The 21,772-nt window shown below is 48.0% G+C and overlaps 2 protein-coding genes across 9 annotated transcripts in view; one reads left to right on the top strand and one right to left on the bottom strand.

Moving 5' to 3' along the window:
• aars2 (alanyl-tRNA synthetase 2, mitochondrial (putative)) lies at positions 1-18,972 on the bottom strand. 5 transcript variants are annotated; one of them, XM_040185461.2, is made up of 23 exons: positions 18,832-18,972; positions 17,726-18,137; positions 13,673-13,861; positions 13,266-13,411; positions 10,880-11,071; positions 7,648-7,792; positions 7,422-7,567; positions 7,241-7,349; positions 6,887-6,925; positions 6,659-6,773; positions 6,240-6,367; positions 6,001-6,163; positions 3,032-3,201; positions 2,833-2,946; positions 2,577-2,717; positions 2,216-2,350; positions 2,031-2,134; positions 1,837-1,945; positions 1,637-1,762; positions 1,440-1,550; positions 784-867; positions 492-605; positions 1-420 (listed from the first exon to the last, which is right to left on the bottom strand). In XM_040185461.2, exons 2-23 carry the CDS (start codon positions 17,951-17,953, stop codon positions 253-255), a joined length of 2,976 nt encoding a protein of 991 aa, XP_040041395.2. In that variant the 5' UTR covers positions 17,954-18,137; positions 18,832-18,972; the 3' UTR covers positions 1-252. The 5 variants fall into 5 exon arrangements, with proteins under 5 accessions (XP_040041395.2, XP_040041394.2, XP_077936107.1 ...); XM_040185460.2 differs by having other exon boundaries at positions 2,216-2,353; XM_078079981.1 differs by lacking the exon at positions 18,832-18,972 and having other exon boundaries at positions 6,001-6,139; positions 17,726-18,529.
• The window catches only part of alg13 (ALG13 UDP-N-acetylglucosaminyltransferase subunit), a 9,960-nt gene continuing 6,966 nt past the window's right edge, over positions 18,779-21,772 (top strand). For 2 of the 4 annotated variants that reach the window (XM_040185485.2, XM_040185486.2), the window contains exons 1-8: positions 18,814-19,044; positions 19,747-19,830; positions 19,933-19,983; positions 20,052-20,098; positions 20,171-20,243; positions 20,358-20,439; positions 20,535-20,700; positions 21,314-21,377. In XM_040185485.2, the coding sequence (XP_040041419.2) occupies positions 18,925-19,044; positions 19,747-19,830; positions 19,933-19,983; positions 20,052-20,098; positions 20,171-20,243; positions 20,358-20,439; positions 20,535-20,700; positions 21,314-21,377 (687 nt within the window). In that variant the 5' untranslated portion in view covers positions 18,814-18,924. Of the gene's footprint in view, positions 19,045-19,746; positions 19,831-19,932; positions 19,984-20,051; positions 20,099-20,170; positions 20,244-20,357; positions 20,440-20,534; positions 20,701-21,313; positions 21,378-21,772 lie in introns of all 4 variants that reach the window. The other 2 variants (XM_040185483.2, XM_040185484.2) reach the window with 2 other exon arrangements.

Below are 21,772 nucleotides of genomic sequence, written 5' to 3' on the forward strand. Positions count from 1 at the left end.
TTTCATCATTTGTTTATTATTACAGTAAACATAGATTGATATTTATATAAAAACAGACCTAAATGAACCTTCACACGTGGCCTTAAAAGTCACCTGTACCTTTTAATATGATCCACTGTCATGTGACGAGATCTGGCATACTGCCAGTTAAGAAAGCTAACCATTAGCATGCTACTAGTATAAAAATACTGTGGTAACATGAGCATGCCGACAGGCAGCAGGAAGTCCCGCCCACCTCCCTCTAGAACATCATCACCGCTGTGTTTCCAAGCGAGCAAACTCCTCCGCCCACTCCAGAGCCTCCGCGATGTCGCCGCCACTCCCTGTTCCCTTGGCAACCAGCATGGAGCCCCCAGCAACTCCGCCAAGGTGACGACACACAGCCCCCGCCCAATCAGATGCCAACAGCGCTGGGGAGTCCTATGGGGGGAGAGAAGCTTCAGGTAGAGCCCCGCCCCCTTTGATGTTATAAACAGGTGTGTCATCATTACCTTCGGGACCTGACAGGCACACAGAACCTTCCCAGAATGCCTTTGGGGAGCAAGCAGCATCACGTAACTGTGAGGAGCTGCAGCGCTCAGCTGGTTCACCGTCTTCATCAGAATCTGACCATAAAAGTGACACATGCAGCTTAGCTGTGATCAATGGGCTTTGTGATCAATACCATGTTTACATTGATCTGTGCAGCTGTTTAAAAACAATTAGATAAATATAAAATACCAGATGTTCTGAAAACAGGGCGCGTGATGGTGAAAGGAGTGTTTCCTCCACCTTTAATCTTACCGACAGAGAGTCCGTCTGCACAGAATCCACCTGCAGGGTCTTCCTGCCGTTCTTCTCCCGCAGAGGCTGAGCGATCAGCGCTGCCTGTGCAAAGCATGATGGGAAAAAGCAGTCAGAGGAAGGACATAGATCCACCTAAAGGGCCATCAGGTACATTTATAGTATTGTGTGAGTGGCATGTCTCCCATGCGTGTCGTATGTCTCTCAGGTGTGAGGCATGTCTCCCATGCGTGTCGTATGTCTCTCAGGTGTGAGGCATGTCTCCCATGCGTGTCGTATGTCTCTCAGGTGTGAGGCATGTCTCCCATGCGTGTCGTATGTCTCTCAGGTGTGAGGCATGTCTCCCATGCGTGTCGTATGTCTCTCAGGTGTGAGGCATGTCTCCCATGCGTGTCGTATGTCTCTCAGGTGTGAGGCATGTCTCCCATGCGTGTCGTATGTCTCTCAGGTGTGAGGCATGTCTCCCATGCGTGTCGTATGTCTCTCAGGTGTGAGGCATGTCTCCCATGCGTGTCGTATGTCTCTCAGGTGTGAGGCATGTCTCCCATGCGTGTCGTATGTCTCTCAGGTGTGAGGCATGTCTCCCATGCGTGTCGTATGTCTCTCAGGTGTGAGGCATGTCTCCCATGCGTGTCGTATGTCTCTCAGGTGTTCACCTCTCTGGCCTCCAGCTTTCTGACTGTGGTGTTACTGGTCCTCTGCAGAGCTCTGAGGCGGGCCTGCAGGTCGCTGCGTTGCCACTGTGGGATGCTGGTGTTATCCACAGCCTGACAGACACAACGCGGGGCCAAAAAGACAGTCGGTGAACAGGAACAAAGCCCACATGTCCTTATCTCATGAGAAATGCACCTACATCAGAGAGGAGTCCAACCTCCTTGGCAAACCGCTGGGCGGCGTCTATGCTGGAGGGGGCGGAGTCTGTCAGTCTGGCCGACAGAGAACCCACTTCCTGAGACAACGTCTGTCCCTCCTCCCGAGCCTGGAGGCAACAACACCAACGTCACATTTAGCTGTTTGTGCTAAGCTAACCAGGCTGCTGGACGTCTCTCTGACCCGTTTGGCCTCCCGTCCCGTCACAGCAACGATGCGACTGATTCCTTTCACCGTCTGTCTCTCAGAGACGATCAGCAGGTCCTCGATGGCTCCGGTCTGCAGCAGGTGACTGAACACGTTGAACACGTTTACACGGTATTTGGGATTTAATAAAGATATATACAGGTTACTCTCTAGGTGTATTTGTGTCTTACGTCCCACAGCAAAGCTCCACAGATGTCTCTCTGCCTGTCTCACCCTCGAACAGCTCAGACACCTCTACCTCAACAGACACCACCCGCACAGGGTCCGGATACACCTGAGACAGACGCGCAGAGAGAGAGAGACAGTCAGACAGTGACACGTTGAGGCGCGGAGACGGGCAGAGAGACAGCGTCACCTCGTCCACGGTCCTCAGTCCCTTGATTCTATTGGCCTCCCTCAGAGGGAGCTCCTGGCTGTGGACAAAGTGATTGGCTCTGATGATGTCATTGACACACCTGTCTACCTGCTGCAGCTGTGATGTGTCCAAAGACTTCTGAGGACAGACAAATAGAAAGAGCTAGTAAATAAAGAGCTAGTAAATATATACCAACTCAGGCAATGAGACGTGTGTGTTTGTGCACAACAGTAAGAGTTTGGATGCATAAAGGTATAAAGGTGTAACTGTATAAATGCATAAAGGTATAAAGGTGTAACTGTATAAATGCATAAAGGTGTAACTGTATAAATGCATAAGGGTGTAACTGAAGCTGCTTCACCTTGACACTGAAGTCGAAGCGGAGACGATCTGCTGACACTTTGGATCCTCTCTGCTGGACAGAAGCTCCCAACACTTTCCTCAGAGCAAAGTTCAGTAGGTGAGTGGCTGTGTGATTCACCATGCAGGACAACCGGTGGACCTACAGGACGGACAAGAGGACAGAGGTTATGAACAAACGACCATACGAGTGCTTGACAACAATCAATGTGACTGACACACACACACACACACACACACACACAGTTGGTAGCTACCTGGTCCAGGTGTAACTGGACCTGGTTTCCAGTCTTAAGGTAGTCTGCGGCCGTCACTTGATGGACCACGTACCCCCCCGCCAGGACCACCGCCTCCACCGGGTACACAACGTCCTGATGGACAGAAAGCAGCCCTGCAGTCAGACCCACAGCAGGTCATCCTCCCATGATGCATTTCACCTCCCAGCAGTTAGACGACCTGCAGCCCGTCCCGGGTGAAGTAGCCCCGGTCGGGTGACTGTCCTCCTTGCTCGGAGTAGAAGCAGGTCTGATCCAGAATGACTCCACAGCGCTGACCCTCAGTGACCTCTGACACCAGAGTGTGATCGGCATACAGAGCCAGGACTGTCGCACTGCATGCTGGGAAAACTGGAAGGAACAGAACAGAGATAATCTGAACAAAGGCTACTGATGTTCTCCAGATGTTGCTGTCAATCAACACAACAGAACTACAGATTCAGGACGTTAGAAAGCGAAACACTGGTTCTATGTGATGGTGCTTCTATCTGACGGTGGTTCTATGTGATGGTGCTTCTCTGTGACGATGGTTCTATGTGATGGTGGTTCTATGTGATGGTGCTTCTCTGTGACGATGGTTCTATGTGATGGTGCTTCTATCTGACGGTGGTTCTATGTGACGGTGCTTCTATGTGATGGTGCTTCTCTGTGACGATGGTTCTAAGTGACGGTGGTTCTAAGTGACGGTGGTTCTATGTGATGGTGCTTCTCTGTGACGATGGTTCTATGTGATGGTGGTTCTATGTGATGGTGCTTCTCTGTGACGATGGTTCTCTGTGACGGTGCTTCTATGTGATGGTGCTTCTATGTGATGGTGCTTCTCTGTGACGATGGTTCTATGTGATGGTGCTTCTCTGTGACGATGGTTCTATGTGATGGTGCTTCTCTGTGACGATGGTTCTATGTGATGGTGCTTCTATGTGATGGTGCTTCTAAGTGACGGTGGTTCTATGTGATGGTGCTTCTCTGTGACGATGGTTCTATGTGATGGTGGTTCTATGTGATGGTGCTTCTCTGTGACGATGGTTCTATGTGATGGTGCTTTTCTGTGACGATGGTTCTATGTGATGGTGCTTCTAAGTGACGGTGCTTCTATGTGATGGTGCTTCTCTGTGACGATGGTTCTATGTGATGGTGGTTCTCTGTGACGGTGCTTCTATGTGATGGTGCTTCTATGTGATGGTGCTTCTCTGTGACGATGGTTCTATGTGATGGTGCTTCTATGTGATGGTGCTTCTATGTGATGGTGCTTCTAAGTGACGGTGGTTCTATGTGATGGTGCTTCTCTGTGACGATGGTTCTATGTGATGGTGGTTCTATGTGATGGTGCTTCTCTGTGACGGTGCTTCTCTGTGACGATGGTTCTATGTGATGGTGCTTCTCTGTGACGATGGTTCTATGTGATGGTGGTTCTATGTGACGGTGGTTCTATGTGATGGTGGTTCTATGTGATGGTGCTTCTCTGTGACGATGGTTCTATGTGATGGTGCTTCTATCTGACGGTGGTTCTATGTGACGGTGCTTCTATGTGATGGTGCTTCTCTGTGACGATGGTTCTAAGTGACGGTGGTTCTATGTGATGGTGCTTCTAAGTGACGGTGGTTCTATGTGATGGTGCTTCTCTGTGACGATGGTTCTATGTGATGGTGGTTCTATGTGATGGTGCTTCTCTGTGACGATGGTTCTCTGTGACGGTGCTTCTATGTGATGGTGCTTCTATGTGATGGTGCTTCTCTGTGACGATGGTTCTATGTGATGGTGCTTCTCTGTGACGATGGTTCTATGTGATGGTGCTTCTCTGTGACGATGGTTCTATGTGATGGTGCTTCTATGTGATGGTGCTTCTAAGTGACGGTGGTTCTATGTGATGGTGCTTCTCTGTGACGATGGTTCTATGTGATGGTGGTTCTATGTGATGGTGCTTCTCTGTGACGATGGTTCTATGTGATGGTGCTTTTCTGTGACGATGGTTCTATGTGATGGTGCTTCTAAGTGACGGTGCTTCTATGTGATGGTGCTTCTCTGTGACGATGGTTCTATGTGATGGTGGTTCTCTGTGACGGTGCTTCTATGTGATGGTGCTTCTATGTGATGGTGCTTCTCTGTGACGATGGTTCTATGTGATGGTGCTTCTATGTGATGGTGCTTCTATGTGATGGTGCTTCTAAGTGACGGTGGTTCTATGTGATGGTGCTTCTCTGTGACGATGGTTCTATGTGATGGTGGTTCTATGTGATGGTGCTTCTCTGTGACGGTGCTTCTCTGTGACGATGGTTCTATGTGATGGTGCTTCTCTGTGACGATGGTTCTATGTGATGGTGCTTCTCTGTGACGATGGTTCTATGTGATGGTGCTTCTCTGTGACGATGGTTCTATGTGATGGTGCTTCTAAGTGACGGTGGTTCTATGTGATGGTGCTTCTCTGTGACGATGGTTCTATGTGATGGTGGTTCTATGTGATGGTGGTTCTATGTGATGGTGCTTCTCTGTGACGATGGTTCTATGTGATGGTGGTTCTATGTGATGGTGCTTCTCTGTGACGATGGTTCTATGTGATGGTGCTTCTCTGTGACGATGGTTCTATGTGATGGTGCTTCTAAGTGACGGTGGTTCTATGTGATGGTGCTTCTCTGTGACGATGGTTCTATGTGATGGTGGTTCTATGTGATGGTGCTTCTCTGTGACGATGGTTCTATGTGATGGTGGTTCTATGTGATGGTGCTTCTCTGTGTCGATGGTTCTATGTGATGGTGCTTCTCTGTGACGGTGCTTCTATGTGATGGTGCTTCTATGTGATGGTGCTTCTATGTGATGGTGCTTCTCTGTGACGGTGCTTCTATGTGATGGTGGTTCTATGTGATGGTGGTTGTCCCTTGGCTTACTACTCGCAATATTTGAATCTGAATATTTTTTCCGTTGTTCATTCTTGGTTCCTATGACCTGTGGTCATGAAGGTCGAGATTGAAAGAACAAGGTCACGGGTACGAGCGGCTGAAATGCGTTCTGTCTATCCTCCTCTGCCGTTGTTTTTTTTTCATCTTTTTGTGTTTTACCTGTTCCGATGTGAGGGTCAAAGGAGTGCTGTATGTGTACTGGCTGTAAATACAAAATAGAATGAATAAAAATGGAATTGAGGCCGGCTACTGGTACCGTATCTGTCCTTCTCCAGCCTGTACTGGTACTTCAGACCGTCCTCAGTGTGAGGAACACCGAGACGATGCAGCTCTGCCAGGCTAAGGATGTCCAACGGCACCTGAGAGGGAACACCTGACTGAAGACCAGACGTCACCTGAGAGAGACAGAGACAGGTCACCTGACAGAGACAGAGGTCACCTGAGGGACAGGTCATCTGAGGGACAACCCGGCACCATGACGGTGTGAGGCCTCACCTTCTGGCTCTCTTCCATCAGCCGGTTCAGCTCCTCTCGGTCGACCTGGACGTCCTTCTCCTCCAGCATTATGTCCACCAGGTCCAGAGGGAAGCCAAGGTCCCTGTGAAGACACCATGCCACAGAGGCTGCAGCAGCCACAGGAGACCTTTAGACTTATCAGGGAGATGAAGGAGCTTCACCAATAACTCATATCGTCATTATTCTCTGTTCTGATTTGGTGCTTTAGAAGTAAAGTTTACTTCTCATTCTTTTCATAACCCGATAAAAATATGATTCTATGAACATGATCACAACTACAGCATCTCCATGACAGAAGAGGCTGAGAGCTTTAGCTGACATCAGATGTAACCGAAATAGTCTGACTGTGGCCTTGCAGGTGGCTGATGGGAGTCGTAGTCTCTGAGGGAGGGGCAGACCTGGAAAAATGCCATGTTTGTAGTCCTTTCTGTGGAGCGTTCGCTGGATCAGTCTGCTGCCTTGCTGAAGAGACGACAGGAAGTGAGCCTCGTTCTCATTGATGATGTCCATGATCTGAAAGAACAACACTTCCTGTTGGGAAGGTCTACCCGTAAACATGTTCTCTTGATGTGTTCATCAGTACATATACATATGAATGAGGGGTCACGTAGCAGAGGAAAACTCACCCGGTTCTCCTCCCTGTGCAGCTCTGGATACACATCCCCCTGCAGACATAACCGATCTACCCTTAGTTCTGCATTTAATGGGTATTTAAACAGCCTCTCGGGTTAAACAGTCTAAATGAGACACTTTACTTTTAACATCATCAAAATCCATTAGTGACGATGAGTCACTACAGTCTAAACTCTAATGGAAGAATCTGATTGGTAAGGATGTTTATTGTCATTGTAATTAAGTTCATCAGAACAGCTGTAACAGTCACAAAACATAAAATGATATATAATAACATGATGCCAGTGGCTGCCAGTGGAGGGAAACCAGTCACTGAAATCGGTCAGATGCATGAAGGGAAACGTTACCAGGATGTGGGTGACGGTTGGAACCAGGCTGGCCAGCGCTCCCTGAGGAGCCTGAAGGACTTCGGCACAGTACCGGACCGCACGCCGCAGAACCCTCCTCACCACCAACCTAAAACACCATGAGAACCAATCAGCCGGCAGCACAGACTGGCTGCTGACTGCCAATTGGTGGGTGACTCACTCTGCTCCGGACATGCCGGGGTGGACTCCGTCAGCGATGCAGACTGACAGCGTGCGAACGTGGTCGGCCACCACCCGGTACGCCGTGTCAACCTTTCCTCCGTCCACCGTGCCCAGCCGCCCCCCGTAAGGCCCGACCTTTGACCTCTGTGGACACAGGTTAGTGTTAATCATTGCACACGTGTTACGGAGTGCTGGTGTACTGGTTTTACAGTGTGAGGGTGTACCTGGTGGATGGCGTGGAGCAGTGGGGTGAACAGGTCGGTGTCGTAGTTTGACCGTTTACCCTGCAGGACGCTCACGAGTCTCTCCAGTCCCATCCCAGTATCCACACTGAACTGGGGCAGCTGCCGCAGATTGTGGTCCACTTCCCTGACAAACACACACACAGTTATAATGGAGATTGACCAGTACCAGAACCAGGTGGTTCAGTGCTAAAGGTTTACAGTGTTCTGAAGTTCAGTGTCCTGTCTCATGATATCAGAGGACTCCTGTGAGAACTTTTCGCTCAATTCCAGCTCTTTGAGAGTGGCGCTGGACGCTATTGCTCTTCTAGAAAGAAGAATAGCAACAAGAAGGAAGTCTGCTCCGTGGTATAACCCTCAAACTTATAACTTGAACGATTATGACCAAATCAGGATCTAGGCTAGTTTGGCAAGACAGCCTTAAAACATATAAGAAGGCTCTCCGAACACAAGAGCATCTTATTACTCATCATTAATAGAGACAAATAAAAACAACTCCAGGTTTCTCTTCAGCACTGTAGCCAGACTGACAGAGAGTCACAGCTCTGTCGAGCCGTGTATTCCTTTGGACCTCACTAGTAACGACTTCATGAACTTCTTCAATGATAAGATTCTGACTATCAAAGAGAAAATTGATGGTCTCCTGCCTTCAACCAGTGCCGACCTGTCCTCCGATGTAGGAACCTTGGATGCAGCAGTGGGCCCTGATGCCTGTTTGGATGCCTTCTCTTCCATCAACCTTGATCAACTGACTGACTTATTTTCAAAGTCTAAATCTTCTACTTGTCTCTTGGATCCGATTCCGACTAAGCTGCTTAAGGAAGTTTTTCCTTTAGTTAGCACATCCTTATTAGATATTGTGAATCTGTCTTTGTTGACAGGACATGTACCACAGTTCCTCAAGGTAGCTGTAATTAAACCTCTTCTTAAGAAACCTACTCTTGCTCCAGAGGTGTTGGCTAACTACAGACCTATCTCTAATCTTCCTCTCTAAGATCCTTGCGAAATCCGTCGCAAATCAATTATGTGACTTTCTACAAAACAATGCTTTGTTCCAGGAGTTCCAGTCAGGATTTCGAGCGCATCATAGTACAGAAACAGCACTGGTGAAAATTACGAATGATCTTCTACTTGCATCGGACCAAGGACTCATCTCTTTTCTTGTCTTGCTGGACCTCAGTGCCGCATATGATACCATAGACCATTGTATCCTGTTGCAGAGACTAGAACATTTAATTGGTATCAAAGGAACTGCACTCAGCTGGTTTAAATCCTACCTATCGGATCGATCCCAGTTTGTGCCTGTAAACGGTGAATCCTCAAAGACCACCAATGTTGGTCACGGAGTCCCACAAGGTTCTGTACTTGGACCGATTTTATTTACCCTCTATATGCTTCCTTTGGGCGATCTTATCAGGAAACACCGCATAAACTTGTTATGCAGACGATACTCAACTGTATCTGTCGATCAAACCAGAAGAGACGGACCAGCTAGTTAGACTTCAAGAATGACATCAAAACTTGGATGACCGGCAACTTCCTGATGCTAAACTCAGAAAAAACAGAAGTTATCTTGATAGGCCCAGAGCGCCTTCGAAGCCAGCTGTCACGTGATACAGTTTTTATGGATGGAATGTCTCTGGTACCCAGCTCCTCACCTATAAGGCACTTTCTGGTAAGGGCACCGTCGTATCTTAAAGAGCTTGTAACACCTTATTGCCCTACAAGGCAGCTGCGCTCCATAGATGCTGGTTACTTGTTGTTCCTACGGTTTTAAAAAGTAGGCTGGGGGCCAGCGCCTTCAGTTATCAAGCTCCTCTTTTGTGGAACCAGGTTCCACTTTCAGTCCAGGAGGCAGATTCGGACAGCTCTTTTAAGATGAAGCTTAAAACTTTCCTCTTTGACACAGTCAACCACCAGATCCTTATCTCCTCCCTTCAGGAACTTGGTGTCTCAGGCTCTGCTCTCTCCCTTCTCTCGTCCTACCTTCGACGGACGCACCTAACGGTTAACCTGGAGCGGATCTGTGTCGGAACCTTGTCCTCTTACTACTGGAGTTCCTCAGGGTTCCGTCCTGGGTCCCCTCCTCTTCTCGCTGTACACCAACTCTCTCTGCGCTGTCATTCGCTCACATGGCTTCTCCTACCACAGCTATGCCGATGACACCCAACTAATTCTCTCCTTCCCTCACTCTGATCTCTGCCTGTCTGACTGACATCTCGCAGTGGATCCGCCCACCATCTGAAAATCAACCCCGACAAGACTGAACTACTTCTCTGGGAAAAGATTCTCCTACACGGGACCTGACTGTTAACTTTGAGACTCCGTGTTAACGTCCACTTTGACTGCAGGAACCTCGGCGTGACGTCGACAGCCGACTCTCCCTGACTCCAACATCACTGACAACACCATCCTGTAGATACACGCTCTACAACATCAGGAGAACACATCCTCTTCTCACTCAGAAGGAGGTACTGATTCAGGCTCTTGTCATCTCCCTCCTGGACTACTGTAACTTTCTCCTGCAGGTCTCCTGCTACCACCATTCCACCTCTGCAGGTCATCCAGATGCAGCAGCTCCACTGGTCTTTAACCTTCCGAAGTTCTCCCTCACTCCTCCACTCTCTTCACTGGTACCGGTGGCTCATCCAGTTCTAAACATGGTGCTCACGTACCATGCTGTGAATGGATGGGGTCCAGCTTACATCCAGGACCTGGTCCAACCCGACATCCCGACCTCTGACCTCTCCGCTCTGCATGTGATAAACTGCTTGTTCCTCCTCACTGAGAGCAAAACACTCCACTAGATCCCCACTCTTTGCTGTCCTGCTCCTAAATGGTGGAAGGAGGTCTGTGAAGACATCAGGACCACAGAGAGCCTTCACATCTTTAGACTAAAGACACACCTCTTCACACTCTACCTCCACTAACACACTAACTAACTGTAGCACTTACATTGGACTTATAATGGTTCTTATCTACAGCGAGTTGTAAACTGGCTTATTTGATGAAATTGCACTTTCTTGTTTCTTGTTCTTCTGAGTTTGTTTCCTTATGGTTGAAACGTTCTTATTGTAAGTTGCTTTGGATAAAAGCGTCAGATAAATGACATGTGATGTAATGTAATTTAATTTGCGATTTTGGGCTATACAAAATAAAATGAATTGAACTGGTTTGATATGAGTCACAAACTGCTCTAATTGTGTGTCTGAACCTGTTGTATTGCATGAAGACCAGGTTCCAGATCTCCACCACTTCGGGACTATCAGCGTTGACCAGCGCCGCAGCATCTCGTCCTCCCACGTGGTCGTAGTGGATCTCGGTGCAGGGCCCGCACGGCCCCGAGTTCCCCATCTCCCAGAAGTTCTCCTTTGGGCCGAAGGGCAGGAGGCGATCCGGAGGAACCCTGAGGCAAGACATGAAATGTTCTACACCAGCATCCCACTGAGAGCCCACCGCACCGATCAAAGAGCATTATGGGTAAAACAGATGGTGACTAAGTGAATCCGCCATTCTGAGAGAATGAGGAGATGAGAGGAAGGACACAGGGTATCATAGCCACTGTTGACACACTAGCTTTGTCTCATTTCATTGTCCCCCCCCTCCTGAGGCTGCTCATCATTCATCGGCCGCATGCGTCCCTCCAGCTGTGACTCGACAGTCCCGCTCTGACGGCTCTTTCTACGTTGTCACAGTGCAGGAAAAGCTGATGACAGTATGAAGTCCCCCCGTAGATCAGACCGTTCAGAGACTGCTTGGTTCAGCTTATGTGGCCCTTAAAGGACCCGGCCAACGTGGACTGGAACGCCAGGTCCTCATGAGGATGCAGCCCACCAAATGGGACACAGATATGGTTTGAAGCCCTCCATATTTGTTTGGATTAGTGAGACGGCCAATCTGCACCCTTACCAACTGAGGCGCACTCCCGTAAACTCTGAGGGTTTAGTTCTGTCCCATCGTCAACTCGTCGAGTTTTGGAGGCTCTCAAGCATTTTGAGCCCTTCATGAACCATTTCCGGCATTGGATAGATAGACAGATACTTTATTGATCCCTCAAGAGGGAAATTTTGGATGCGGACTTAGCCCAAGTTAATGTAATGTGAATGAAAATTTTCATTAGAAATCTCTACCTCTACCAGACGGAGTAGCCGATTTGTAACCATTGAAAACCGGAAGTATCTTATTACCACAGTACTACGAGAGTGAAGTACTACAACATGAGGAGAAAACGTCCCCTTCTCACTCACAAGGGGGCGCAGGTACTGATCCAGGCTCTTGTCATCTCCCGCCGGGACTACTACTAAATGACATGTAATGCAATGTAAAGCGTCACCAGCATTGATGCAGCCCAACTACCCAGCTACCAACACGCAGTGGAGCGACTACGTTGGATGCAGCGTGCGGGAGAACTGTGGACAAACCAACGCAAGAAGAATGAAGCGTCCTTAGAACCGCAGCGAATGACGCGCATACGATACGACGTTTTAAATTAACGTGGGGAAATTAGCCGTGCTCTGCTACAGCCCTAACCGGGCAGACGCCCTTTGTCTTTGTAAACATAGTTTTTTACAGAGATGTTACATCAGCACCTGTGAAAGGTGCTTCTCTTGTGCTAGTCATGTTGTTCAGAAGAAGTTCTTTAACATGGAAACGCAAATGACCTTGTGTGTCTAATCAACTGTAAGAAAACGTAATGTTGGAGGAATGGATAGAAAAGTGGACTGTTAATGCAGGTTTGTTGCTTTTATTTTCCTTGAGGGAAACACGGGCTGAATTGGGACATGCAGTTCCTACACAAGGTGGCACATTCCCAGTAAAATGCATACAAGTTAATACTAATGAAAACAGTTGTGGATGGGAAGCAGATTTTTTTACCGTGTTGCAGGTGTCAACGAGGTGGCGTCTTGTGCTCTGCGGGGCTTGTAACTAGGCCTGTTGTGATATGCAATATATTGACTTATCGCACAATATAGGAAAATTAGTGCGATGATCTTTGGTGGTGCAATATTTATTTTACATATAAATGAACGTCACCAATATTTTAGTCGATCGCGCTGTCCTCCTGTTATTATTGAATTTTACTCATACTGTGATTAATCACTGTAAATCACACAAAATCATAAGATTAATCAAGTTAGATTTTTTGATCTTTGCCCAGAGCTATAATATATATATATATATATATATACATATATATATCTATTCTGAAATTTTGACAAAAAAACATTTTTGACTATTAAAACTATTGAATGAGCTCTCATTTGATGAGAAAGAGCCTGAAAGACGTTCAAATCAGAGAGTAAAACGTATGCAATAAACACCCTCAATTGTAAATCATATTCTTTGACGTTGTCATGGTGACATGTTGCAGCACAGTGCTGTCCCATCCGTATTTACACCATTTAAAGCCCTCACCAGGTGACCTCAGTTAAGTCTTGAGGGGTCAGGGGTCAGGGGCAGATTGGGCCAGTGTCTCATCAGGTGAGGATAAATTAATAAACTTAACTCCAACAGGTCATGAACGCATCATCTCAGAGCTGATCCGCAGTGAACCAATCAGGTCACAGAGTCACCGTTGCTGGGGTTACCGCGTGACCTACCCGATCTCCAGCCAGATGTGTTGAGTCTCCTCATCAGCTGGAACACCAGACACAGCGTCTCCAGCAAAGTACGACACGTACAGTCTGTCAGCGGGTATCCCATAATGCTCTGTGAGGAGGCTCCACGCCATGTAGCACGCCTCCTTCTGCAAGAGGAGAGACAAGGTTAGTGTAGACAGAGAAGCCCCTCCCTCTCATCTCCTCCCTCCCCACCATCATCTCATCGATCTTCCCTTTCCTACTTACTCACTCTAATCTCGTCTCTCTCCCCCCTCCCTCTCATCTCCTCCCTCACTGCAGCTCCACTATCATGTACTCCCTTTCATCTCCTCCCCACTCTCATCTCCTCCCTCCATCCTTCCCTCCCTCCCTCCTTCCCCCCTCTTCCCGTTCTTCCTCCCCTTCACCTTGAAGTAGTCTCCAAAGGACCAGCTCCCCAGCATCTCAAAGAAGGTGTGGTGATAGACGTCCCGGCCAACGTCCTCCAGGTCATTGTGTTTCCCGCCGGCTCGGACGCACTTCTGAGTGTTGACGACTCGTTGGTACGACGCCATCTCACTGCGAGGGTCAACGGTACCCAGGAAGACCGGTTTGAACTGCAACCAGAGACCAGAGGAAGAGCACTTTGTACTGTAACTAGAGACCAAAGGGGGACCGGTTTAAACTGGAACCAAAGACCAGAGGACGACTGGCTTAAACTGGAACCAGAGACCAGAGTGGGACCGGTTTAAACTGTAATAAGAGACCAGAGGGGGACCGGTTTAAACTAGAATCAGAGACCAGAGGGGGACCGGTTTAAACTAGAATCAGAGCCCAGAGGGGGACCGGTTTAAACTAGAACCAGAGCCCAGAGGGGGACCGGTTTAAACTGGAATCAGAGGGGGACCGGTTTAAACTGGAACCAGAGACCAGAAAGGGACCGGTTTAAACTGGAACCAGAGACCAGAAAGGGACCGGTTTAAACTGGAACCAGAGACCAGAGGGGGACCGGTTTAAACTGGAACCAGAGACCAGAGGGGGACCGGTTTAAACTGGAACCAAAGACCAGAGGACGACTGGCTTAAACTGGAACCAGAGACCCGAGTGGGACCGGCTTAAACTGGAACCAGAGACCAGAGTGGGACCGGTTTAAACTGAAAACAGAGACCACAGGGGGACCGGTTTAAACTGGAACCAGAGACCAGAGGGGGACCGGTTTAAACTGGAACCAGAGACCACAGAGGGGGACCAGTTTAAACTGGAACCAGAGACCAGAGGGGGACCGGTTTAAACTGGAACCAGAGACCAGAGGGGGACCGGTTTAAACTGGAACCAGAGACCACAGTGGGACCGGTGTAAACTGAAAACAGAGACCAGAGGGGGACCGGTTTAAACTGGAACCAGAGACCAGAGGACGACTGGCTTAAACTGGAACCAGAGACCAGAGTGGGACCGGTTTAAACTGAAAACAGAGACCAGAGGGGGACCGGTTTAAACTGGAACCAGAGACCAGAGGGGGACCGGTTTAAACTGGAACCAGAGACCACAGAGGGGGACCAGTTTAAACTGGAACTAGAGGCACCGTCTTATCCTAAAGAGCTTATAACACAGTATTGCCCTACTAGAGAGCTGCGCTCCATAGATGCTGGGTTACTTGTTGTTCCTGGATCAATACGTCGATCGCGGTCAACCAGTCGATCTCAAAGGCAGCACCAGTCGATCACGTGCCATCGATAAAAAAATGACGTCACACATGCGCGGTCCTCCGTGGGAGATGACCAAAACTAATGCTAATGCTAATTAGCAATTCGTACTTACTAACGGACGCATTTACTTTCATCGCAGAGCAACCCAGGCTGACAGTAAGGTAATGACCAAGAATGTGAGCCAGAGCACTTAGTTATCAAGCTCCTCTTTTGTGGAACCAGCTTCCAATTTCAGTCTAGGGGGGCAGACACAGTCCGCTCAAACAAGATAAAGCTTAAGACTTTCCTATTTGATAGCGCTTATAGTAAGGGCTGGCTCAGGTCAGCCTGGACCAGCCCTTAGTTAAGCTTCTATAGGCCCACTGTTCTATCCGACAGTGGTTCTATCTGATGGTGGTTACATCGGATGTATGAATTGAACATATTGTGCATATTTTACATTGTTCATGCTGTACACATGACATCCATTGTGGTCTGTCCACCGTGATAGAGGGATCCTCCTCTGACGTTCTCACTGAGCTTTCTTCACTTTTCCATTCTAGAATGGAAGAAGCGCTGCAGGCTGGAAGCAACTTCACTGAGGAGGACAGAAGCTGTGCACTGAGAAAATGAGCTAATGGGAACAATTATTATAATACATGGGGTGTATCTATAAAACAATTAATAGGAAAGCTATAACTAGAGGTGTAACGTAGTACACGCAAGAACAAATACTACGTACCTTACTTAAGTAGAAATTTGGGGTATCTATTCTTGACTGGACTATTTATTTTTCATACAACTTTTTACTTCTACTCCTTACATTTTCACGCAAATATCTGTACTTTCTACATTGAGACATTCATACTTACATTTTAAAAATAGCCTCGTTACACTGATTTCATTTTGGCTTGTTTCCATTATCCAGATAAATGGCACCACCCGGATAGAGTGAATTTGATTGTGGTTGAGAAGTATAAAGATATACCATTCAGACACCCTATTGGTTTTCTCCGCTATGCACCTGCAGATGACACAAATGTGATGCCGGGTGGGAAAAGTGGTCGGTGGAAGGTTCCTTTGTCAGGACAGCAGGTTGGGTGGTCGGTTCCTCCGGTGGTCTGATCAGTTTCAGAACGGCACAAGCCGATCTCAGTTGGTATTTAGCGGTATTTACCTCCTCATGCAAATCCCATGTAACGTTAAATGAGTATCTTCATGACCATGGGTTTGCCGTAAATGTTTTTTCTAACTTAATGGAGAATCAGTGCACCGTCTAAAATGTGTCTTAGTGCGAGGCTCTAGAAATGAACATTAAAAAAAACGAGTTATTTGGCCAATGTTTTGATAACCGACCGCAGCCAGTTCCCCCCATGTAGTAAACCTGGGGAGACACTGCAGTCTACCTAATCACTCCCATGTCACTAAGCCGTCACTGGCAAACGGGTTCTGGGTTTACCTGTTTAAATGATACAGCATGTGGGTCGATACATTTGTCCCACTGTTGTTTTGGCGTTGCCTCCCAGAATATCGCCTTGTTCCATCATCTGAACGGCAGGTCACATGATCTGAAGGCACCTTCGATCATATTGAAACGGACCACGGGCGTAACCACACATTCTTTGGGGGGGGTCGTGTCCCCCCCCCAATATACAGCAGAAAATATATGTTCTCCTTTTATGAACCCTGTCAATGGATCGGCCTCTCGTTATGTCTTCATTATTTTCAATTAATTTCCATTTGTTAAGAAAAACATAAGTGTGTGAATCCCCCCTCCTAATTGTACATGATCGTGTGATTTCGTTTGAACCCAACTTGCGTCGTTCTGCGTTGTCATGGTTACCTGTCACTTTTTCGCCAGTCAGTTGAGAGCAAAGAAAGTAACGTTAGTTTGAGAGGAGGAGGACAGTGAGTAAGTTGATATGGAGCTAAATGTGTAAGCAAATAAAACGAGTAGCCTCATAAAAGCAGAATATGAAATGATGGATGATAAAGGTCAGTCGCTGTTGTTCTGATAAAATGACCTGTGGGTACGATGCAGGCAGCACAGAGAGACAAGGAGAGACGGACATGCTGAACCCACCTAGACAAGGTGGACGGGCATCACTGTTAATTCACTTACACCAATTTCATTATTAAAATGGTCATATAGTCCTATGTTCTAAATGTGTGAATTTTCATAGATAAATAGAATTGTAGGCAATAAACTTAACAAGGAAAAATTTCGGGGAAGGGTATTCATTTGGACCCCCCCAATGTCTAAACCATGTAATGGACTGACATTACTTCTGTGAGTGAGGTTACACATCAAGGGTTTGTCCTTTACATCACATTTATACTTTAAGTAGTTTTAAAATGTCTTTGTATTATGTTTATTCTAAACATGTAAAGCGTCTGAGTGTTTTGAAAAGTACAATATAAATAATATTATTAGTATTAGTATTATTATTAAAACCAGTACTTTTATACTTTTACTTAAAAAGCTTGAGTTGATACTAAACCTTAGTATCTATACTTCTACTTGAGTAATGAATGTGAAGACTTTTGACACCTCTGGCTATAACTGTAGCTGTTATTCTGCATCGGCTAGCAGAGAAGGCTTAGTAGCAGAGAATGTGAAATACTCAGTAAAGTACAACTTTGTGAAGTAATGGAGGTACTAACAGTATAACACGTTACAAAATAAAAGTTATTCAACGTTAACCGTAGACAGTACGCGCTCTTATTTTGAAATCACAAACGGACAGCAGGTAGCTTGTCGCTAGCTTACCGCACCGGGATCGGGTCTCCACTGACCTGGTTCATGCCGGCGTTGACGAACAGCAGGCTGGGGTCTCCTCTGGGCCGGACCGGGGAGGACGGAACCAGCCGGTGTCGGTGTTTGTCCTGGAAAAAGTCCAGGAAGGTGCTGCGGACCAAGGCAGCGGACATCTCTGGCGGAGGAGGGCTGCCAAAGGGGCGAGCTGAGCGGGCAGAGAGAAGGCCCGGAAGCCCGCTGGTCCTCCGGAGCACCAGACCCAACATGACGATGGCCGAGTCACTCAAACACGACCGGGCCAAGCCCGAACCATCGTGACCCGAACCCGGCACAACAGGGTGTTACGATGCGCATGCGCCATCCAGGCCTTGCTTCGTCGAACGTGTTCTTCTGTCTAATACCAGTGTTGGCTCTACCGCCCCCTGGTGATCACTCTGCGCCGCCCTCCTCCTGCGGCGGACATCAGGGTTCATAAATCAAAGACACACTGAACGGATGTTATCAATGAACACATTCAGCATCTCTTGTGTATTTGCAATCACCTGTATAATCACATCAAGTTAATTCCATTTACTTGACCTGTACTTGTGTGTTGTCTGTCCTGAACTGTACTTTCCCATCGTATATAACTTCGCTGTTCGCCGGTGCACTTTATTTTTTTAATTTTGAAATATTTTTAACTTTTTAACTTTTAGCCTTATAGCCTTATGTTACTAACCCATAGCATTATTTTTTTCCCTCTTGCAGTGTTGTCTTGTCGTCCTTTGTCGTACTGCTGTTACGCACCAACTGCCAAGTCAAATTCCTTGTATGTCTGACGTATTATGGCAATAAATGTTTCCTGATTCCTGATCCTGATTCCTGATTTATGCGTACACAAAGCTGAAGTTAGATTTCACGAACAAAACAAATACAGTGCATTATGAGACATATTAAACAACAGCAGCTCATGTTTCTAGCCAAGAATGCTGTAGGATTTATACTATTTTCACAGTGAAGATGAGCAGACTTCACGTGTATCTTCATACTTTACTTGCTGACGTCACACGGTTTGAACCTCTATATCCCGGAGCGCGTGGGGGTCCCTGAACGCTGCAGCAGCTGTGAGCGGTGTCGCGTGCTCATTAGAACCGATTAAACTCACCTGTCGGCTCGTGCTGAGCCGCCTCAACCGGAGGACTGGACCGAGTTTACCGAGTTTCGCCGTAGCTACCGGGAGTGCTGTGACCGGTTGAGGATGCAGAAAGGCCTGAAAAAGTACTTCGTCAACATGGACGAGTACCTGAGCAGCCTGAGCCTCTACCGGAAGATGGTGGCGCGAGACGCATCCAGCCTGTTCAGAGCCGTGTCGGAACAGGTGAGGCCGGAGGAGGGGGTCAAAGAGAGAGTGTGTGTGTGTGTGTGTGTGTGTGTGTGTGTGTGTGTGTGTGTGTGTGTGTGTGTGTGTGTGTGTGTGTGTGTGTGTGTGTGTGTGTGTGTGTGTGTGTGTGTGTGTGGACGAAGTGAGCGTGTGGGTGTGTGTGTGTGTGTGGACGAAGTGAGCGTGTGGGTGTGTGTGTGTGTGTGGACGAAGTGAGCGTGTGGGTGTGTGGTTGGAGGGGGGGGCGGACTGTGTGTGTGTGTGTGTGTGTGTGTGTGTGGACGAAGTGAGCGTGTGGGTGTGTGTGTGTGTGTGTGTGTGTGTGTGTGTGTGTGGACGGAGTGAGCGTGTGTGTGTGTGGTTGGAGGGGGGGGCGGACTGTGTGTGTGTGTGTGTGTGTGTGTGGGGGGGGGGGGGAGTGTGTGTGTGGACGAAGTGAGCGTGTGGGGGGGTGTGTGCGTGTGTGTGGACGGAGTGAGCGTGTGTGTGTGGTTGGAGGGGGGGGGCGGACTGTGTGTGTGTGTGTGTGTGTGTGTGTGTGTGTGGGGGGCGGGCGGGCGGAGTGTGCGTGTAACAGAGTGTGTGTGTGTGGACGGAGTGAGCGTGTGGTTGGGGGGCGGTGTGTGTGTGTGGGGGGCGGGCGGGCGGGCGGAGTGTGCGTGTAACAGATTGTGTGTGTGTGTGTGTGTGTGTGTGTAGTTGTACTACTCTCAGAACTACCATCAGAGGATCCGTCAGGACTGCGCTGACTTCATGAGAGCCAACAGATGCAACTTTGAACCGGTAAGAATGACGCTGACCGGTTAACAGACGGTAACTAAGTAGATCACTGGTTTATCAGGCTTGCAGTTAGTATAACCATCTGTCATGTCTGTTTTCTCTCAGTTTGTTGAAGGATCCTTTGAGAAATATCTGGAACGCCTGGAGGACCCCAAGGTGAGTCGTTGTGACCTTTGACCTTCAGTCCACAGCGTGGCGGCGTGTAACCGTGCGTGTGTGTTCAGGAGACGGTGGGTCAGGTGGAGATCAAGGCTCTGTCTCAGCTGTACAGGTGCGGACTGCAGACCATCAGCACTCTCTACGTTGTACACTCTGTAGTACACACGCGTTGTTTTCTGTGCAGACGCTGTTTCCTGATCTACCGTTACCCGGGGAAACCAGCCACCGTCATCTCGGAGGAAGACTGTGTTGACAAGGTGGTGAATTTAGTCTTAATTTAAACTACATGTTCGTTAAACATCTTATGATTTAGATGTGACGTCACATTGCTTTAGTTAAATATGCGTTGTGATTGTTACTTTGATCCCCAGGTGACGCTGTGTTGCTCCATCAATGGTCACTATGACATAGTTTACCCGAGGACGTACCCCGTCTCTGCTGCTGTCTGTCAGTGTGAGTACTCCTCCCTCATTGGTGGATCACAACATTCAACCGATCGTCCTGCTGTGTGTGTACACGTGTTTCTAATGTTGTGTGTGTGTGTTCAGCTCTTTTCTATGAGCTGCTCTACACTCAGGTGTTTGGGTTTGAGGAGGCGGAGCTCTGTCAGGCCATGGAGGCCTTCAGGGTCGGCGGTCGGCGCTATAGAAACAGCCCATCTGTGTGTAGCGATGTCGATTTTGGCTATGAGACACCTGAGGACCGATGTCACAGGTACGCACGCACACACAAGGGTGTCATAACACAACTTGGAGCAAAACGTAAATCCTGCAAGACATTGAAGCAGTTTTGATGCAAAATGTCTAGATACTTACCGATGGAGAAGTTAATCCTATTTAATTTAATCTAGGAAGATATGCTTCTCCTTCAGAGCATGATCTACTTCAGGCTGAACATTTTCTGTTCATTAAAAGCATGACTGAGTTGTTAAGACTCAAAACACAAAATTGGTTACCAACGTCATGTAACTCAAGCGATTTCATAAACTAACGTGATGTCATCTATTTTAACATTTACATTAGTAGATATTCGAGTGAGTCTCTTTCCCTCCTGTTGCCTCACCCCTCCGTCCTGAATAAACGTAATCCTCGTCGGCCCGCACTGCATGCTGGGATATGCTATGCCGCAAAAGATGGATCAGAGGTGCCTTCAAAAGGGCTGCGTCCCTCGTCCGCGCTTAAGGAGCCAACTGAACGGCGAGTCGCGGTCGACGAATCCCAATGGATTGAGACAAAGCGTATTCTGTGTTATCGGAGTCGGTTTCCTTTCTTCTGTGTTTCGATGGTGCTCCGACATGCAGGGACTTGATGTTGCGTTTGTTCTACAGGGAGGAGGCGGAGTCGTGTGGAGCTGCTGACGATAAACTGCACAGTGTGACCGCTGAGGAGAAGGTGACCTGTTTGACCACATCAGGGGTTTGATCACATGACCTGTGTGTGTCCATGACGAGGCCCTAACCTTCCTCACTTTAAGGTTGGGTTTGAATTGTCCAAAAAATTCCCCCCTAACTACCTTTCCTTGACCTGTGGAATGTATCATGGGGTCAAGGAAAGGTGGTTAGGAGAGTTGATGAGGAGTTAGGAAAGGACAAGGCGGTGTTTAGTGAATGGACTCCTCTTCCACTGAGCTGCTAGTTGTGATGGACGGAGACGCTTGTTGGGGACGTCCGTCTGCAGCGGCTACAAAGAAGCGTCTCCGATGCTTGATGTGTTGTTGGTGTGAGTCGTGCAGACACACAAACAACCAGGTTCAAAGGAAAACGTTATTAACACAAACCAGTTAGTCA

This window comes from Gasterosteus aculeatus, chromosome 9 (assembly GCF_964276395.1).
Source record: "Gasterosteus aculeatus chromosome 9, fGasAcu3.hap1.1, whole genome shotgun sequence".
Classification (NCBI taxonomy): Eukaryota; Metazoa; Chordata; class Actinopteri; order Perciformes; family Gasterosteidae; genus Gasterosteus; species Gasterosteus aculeatus.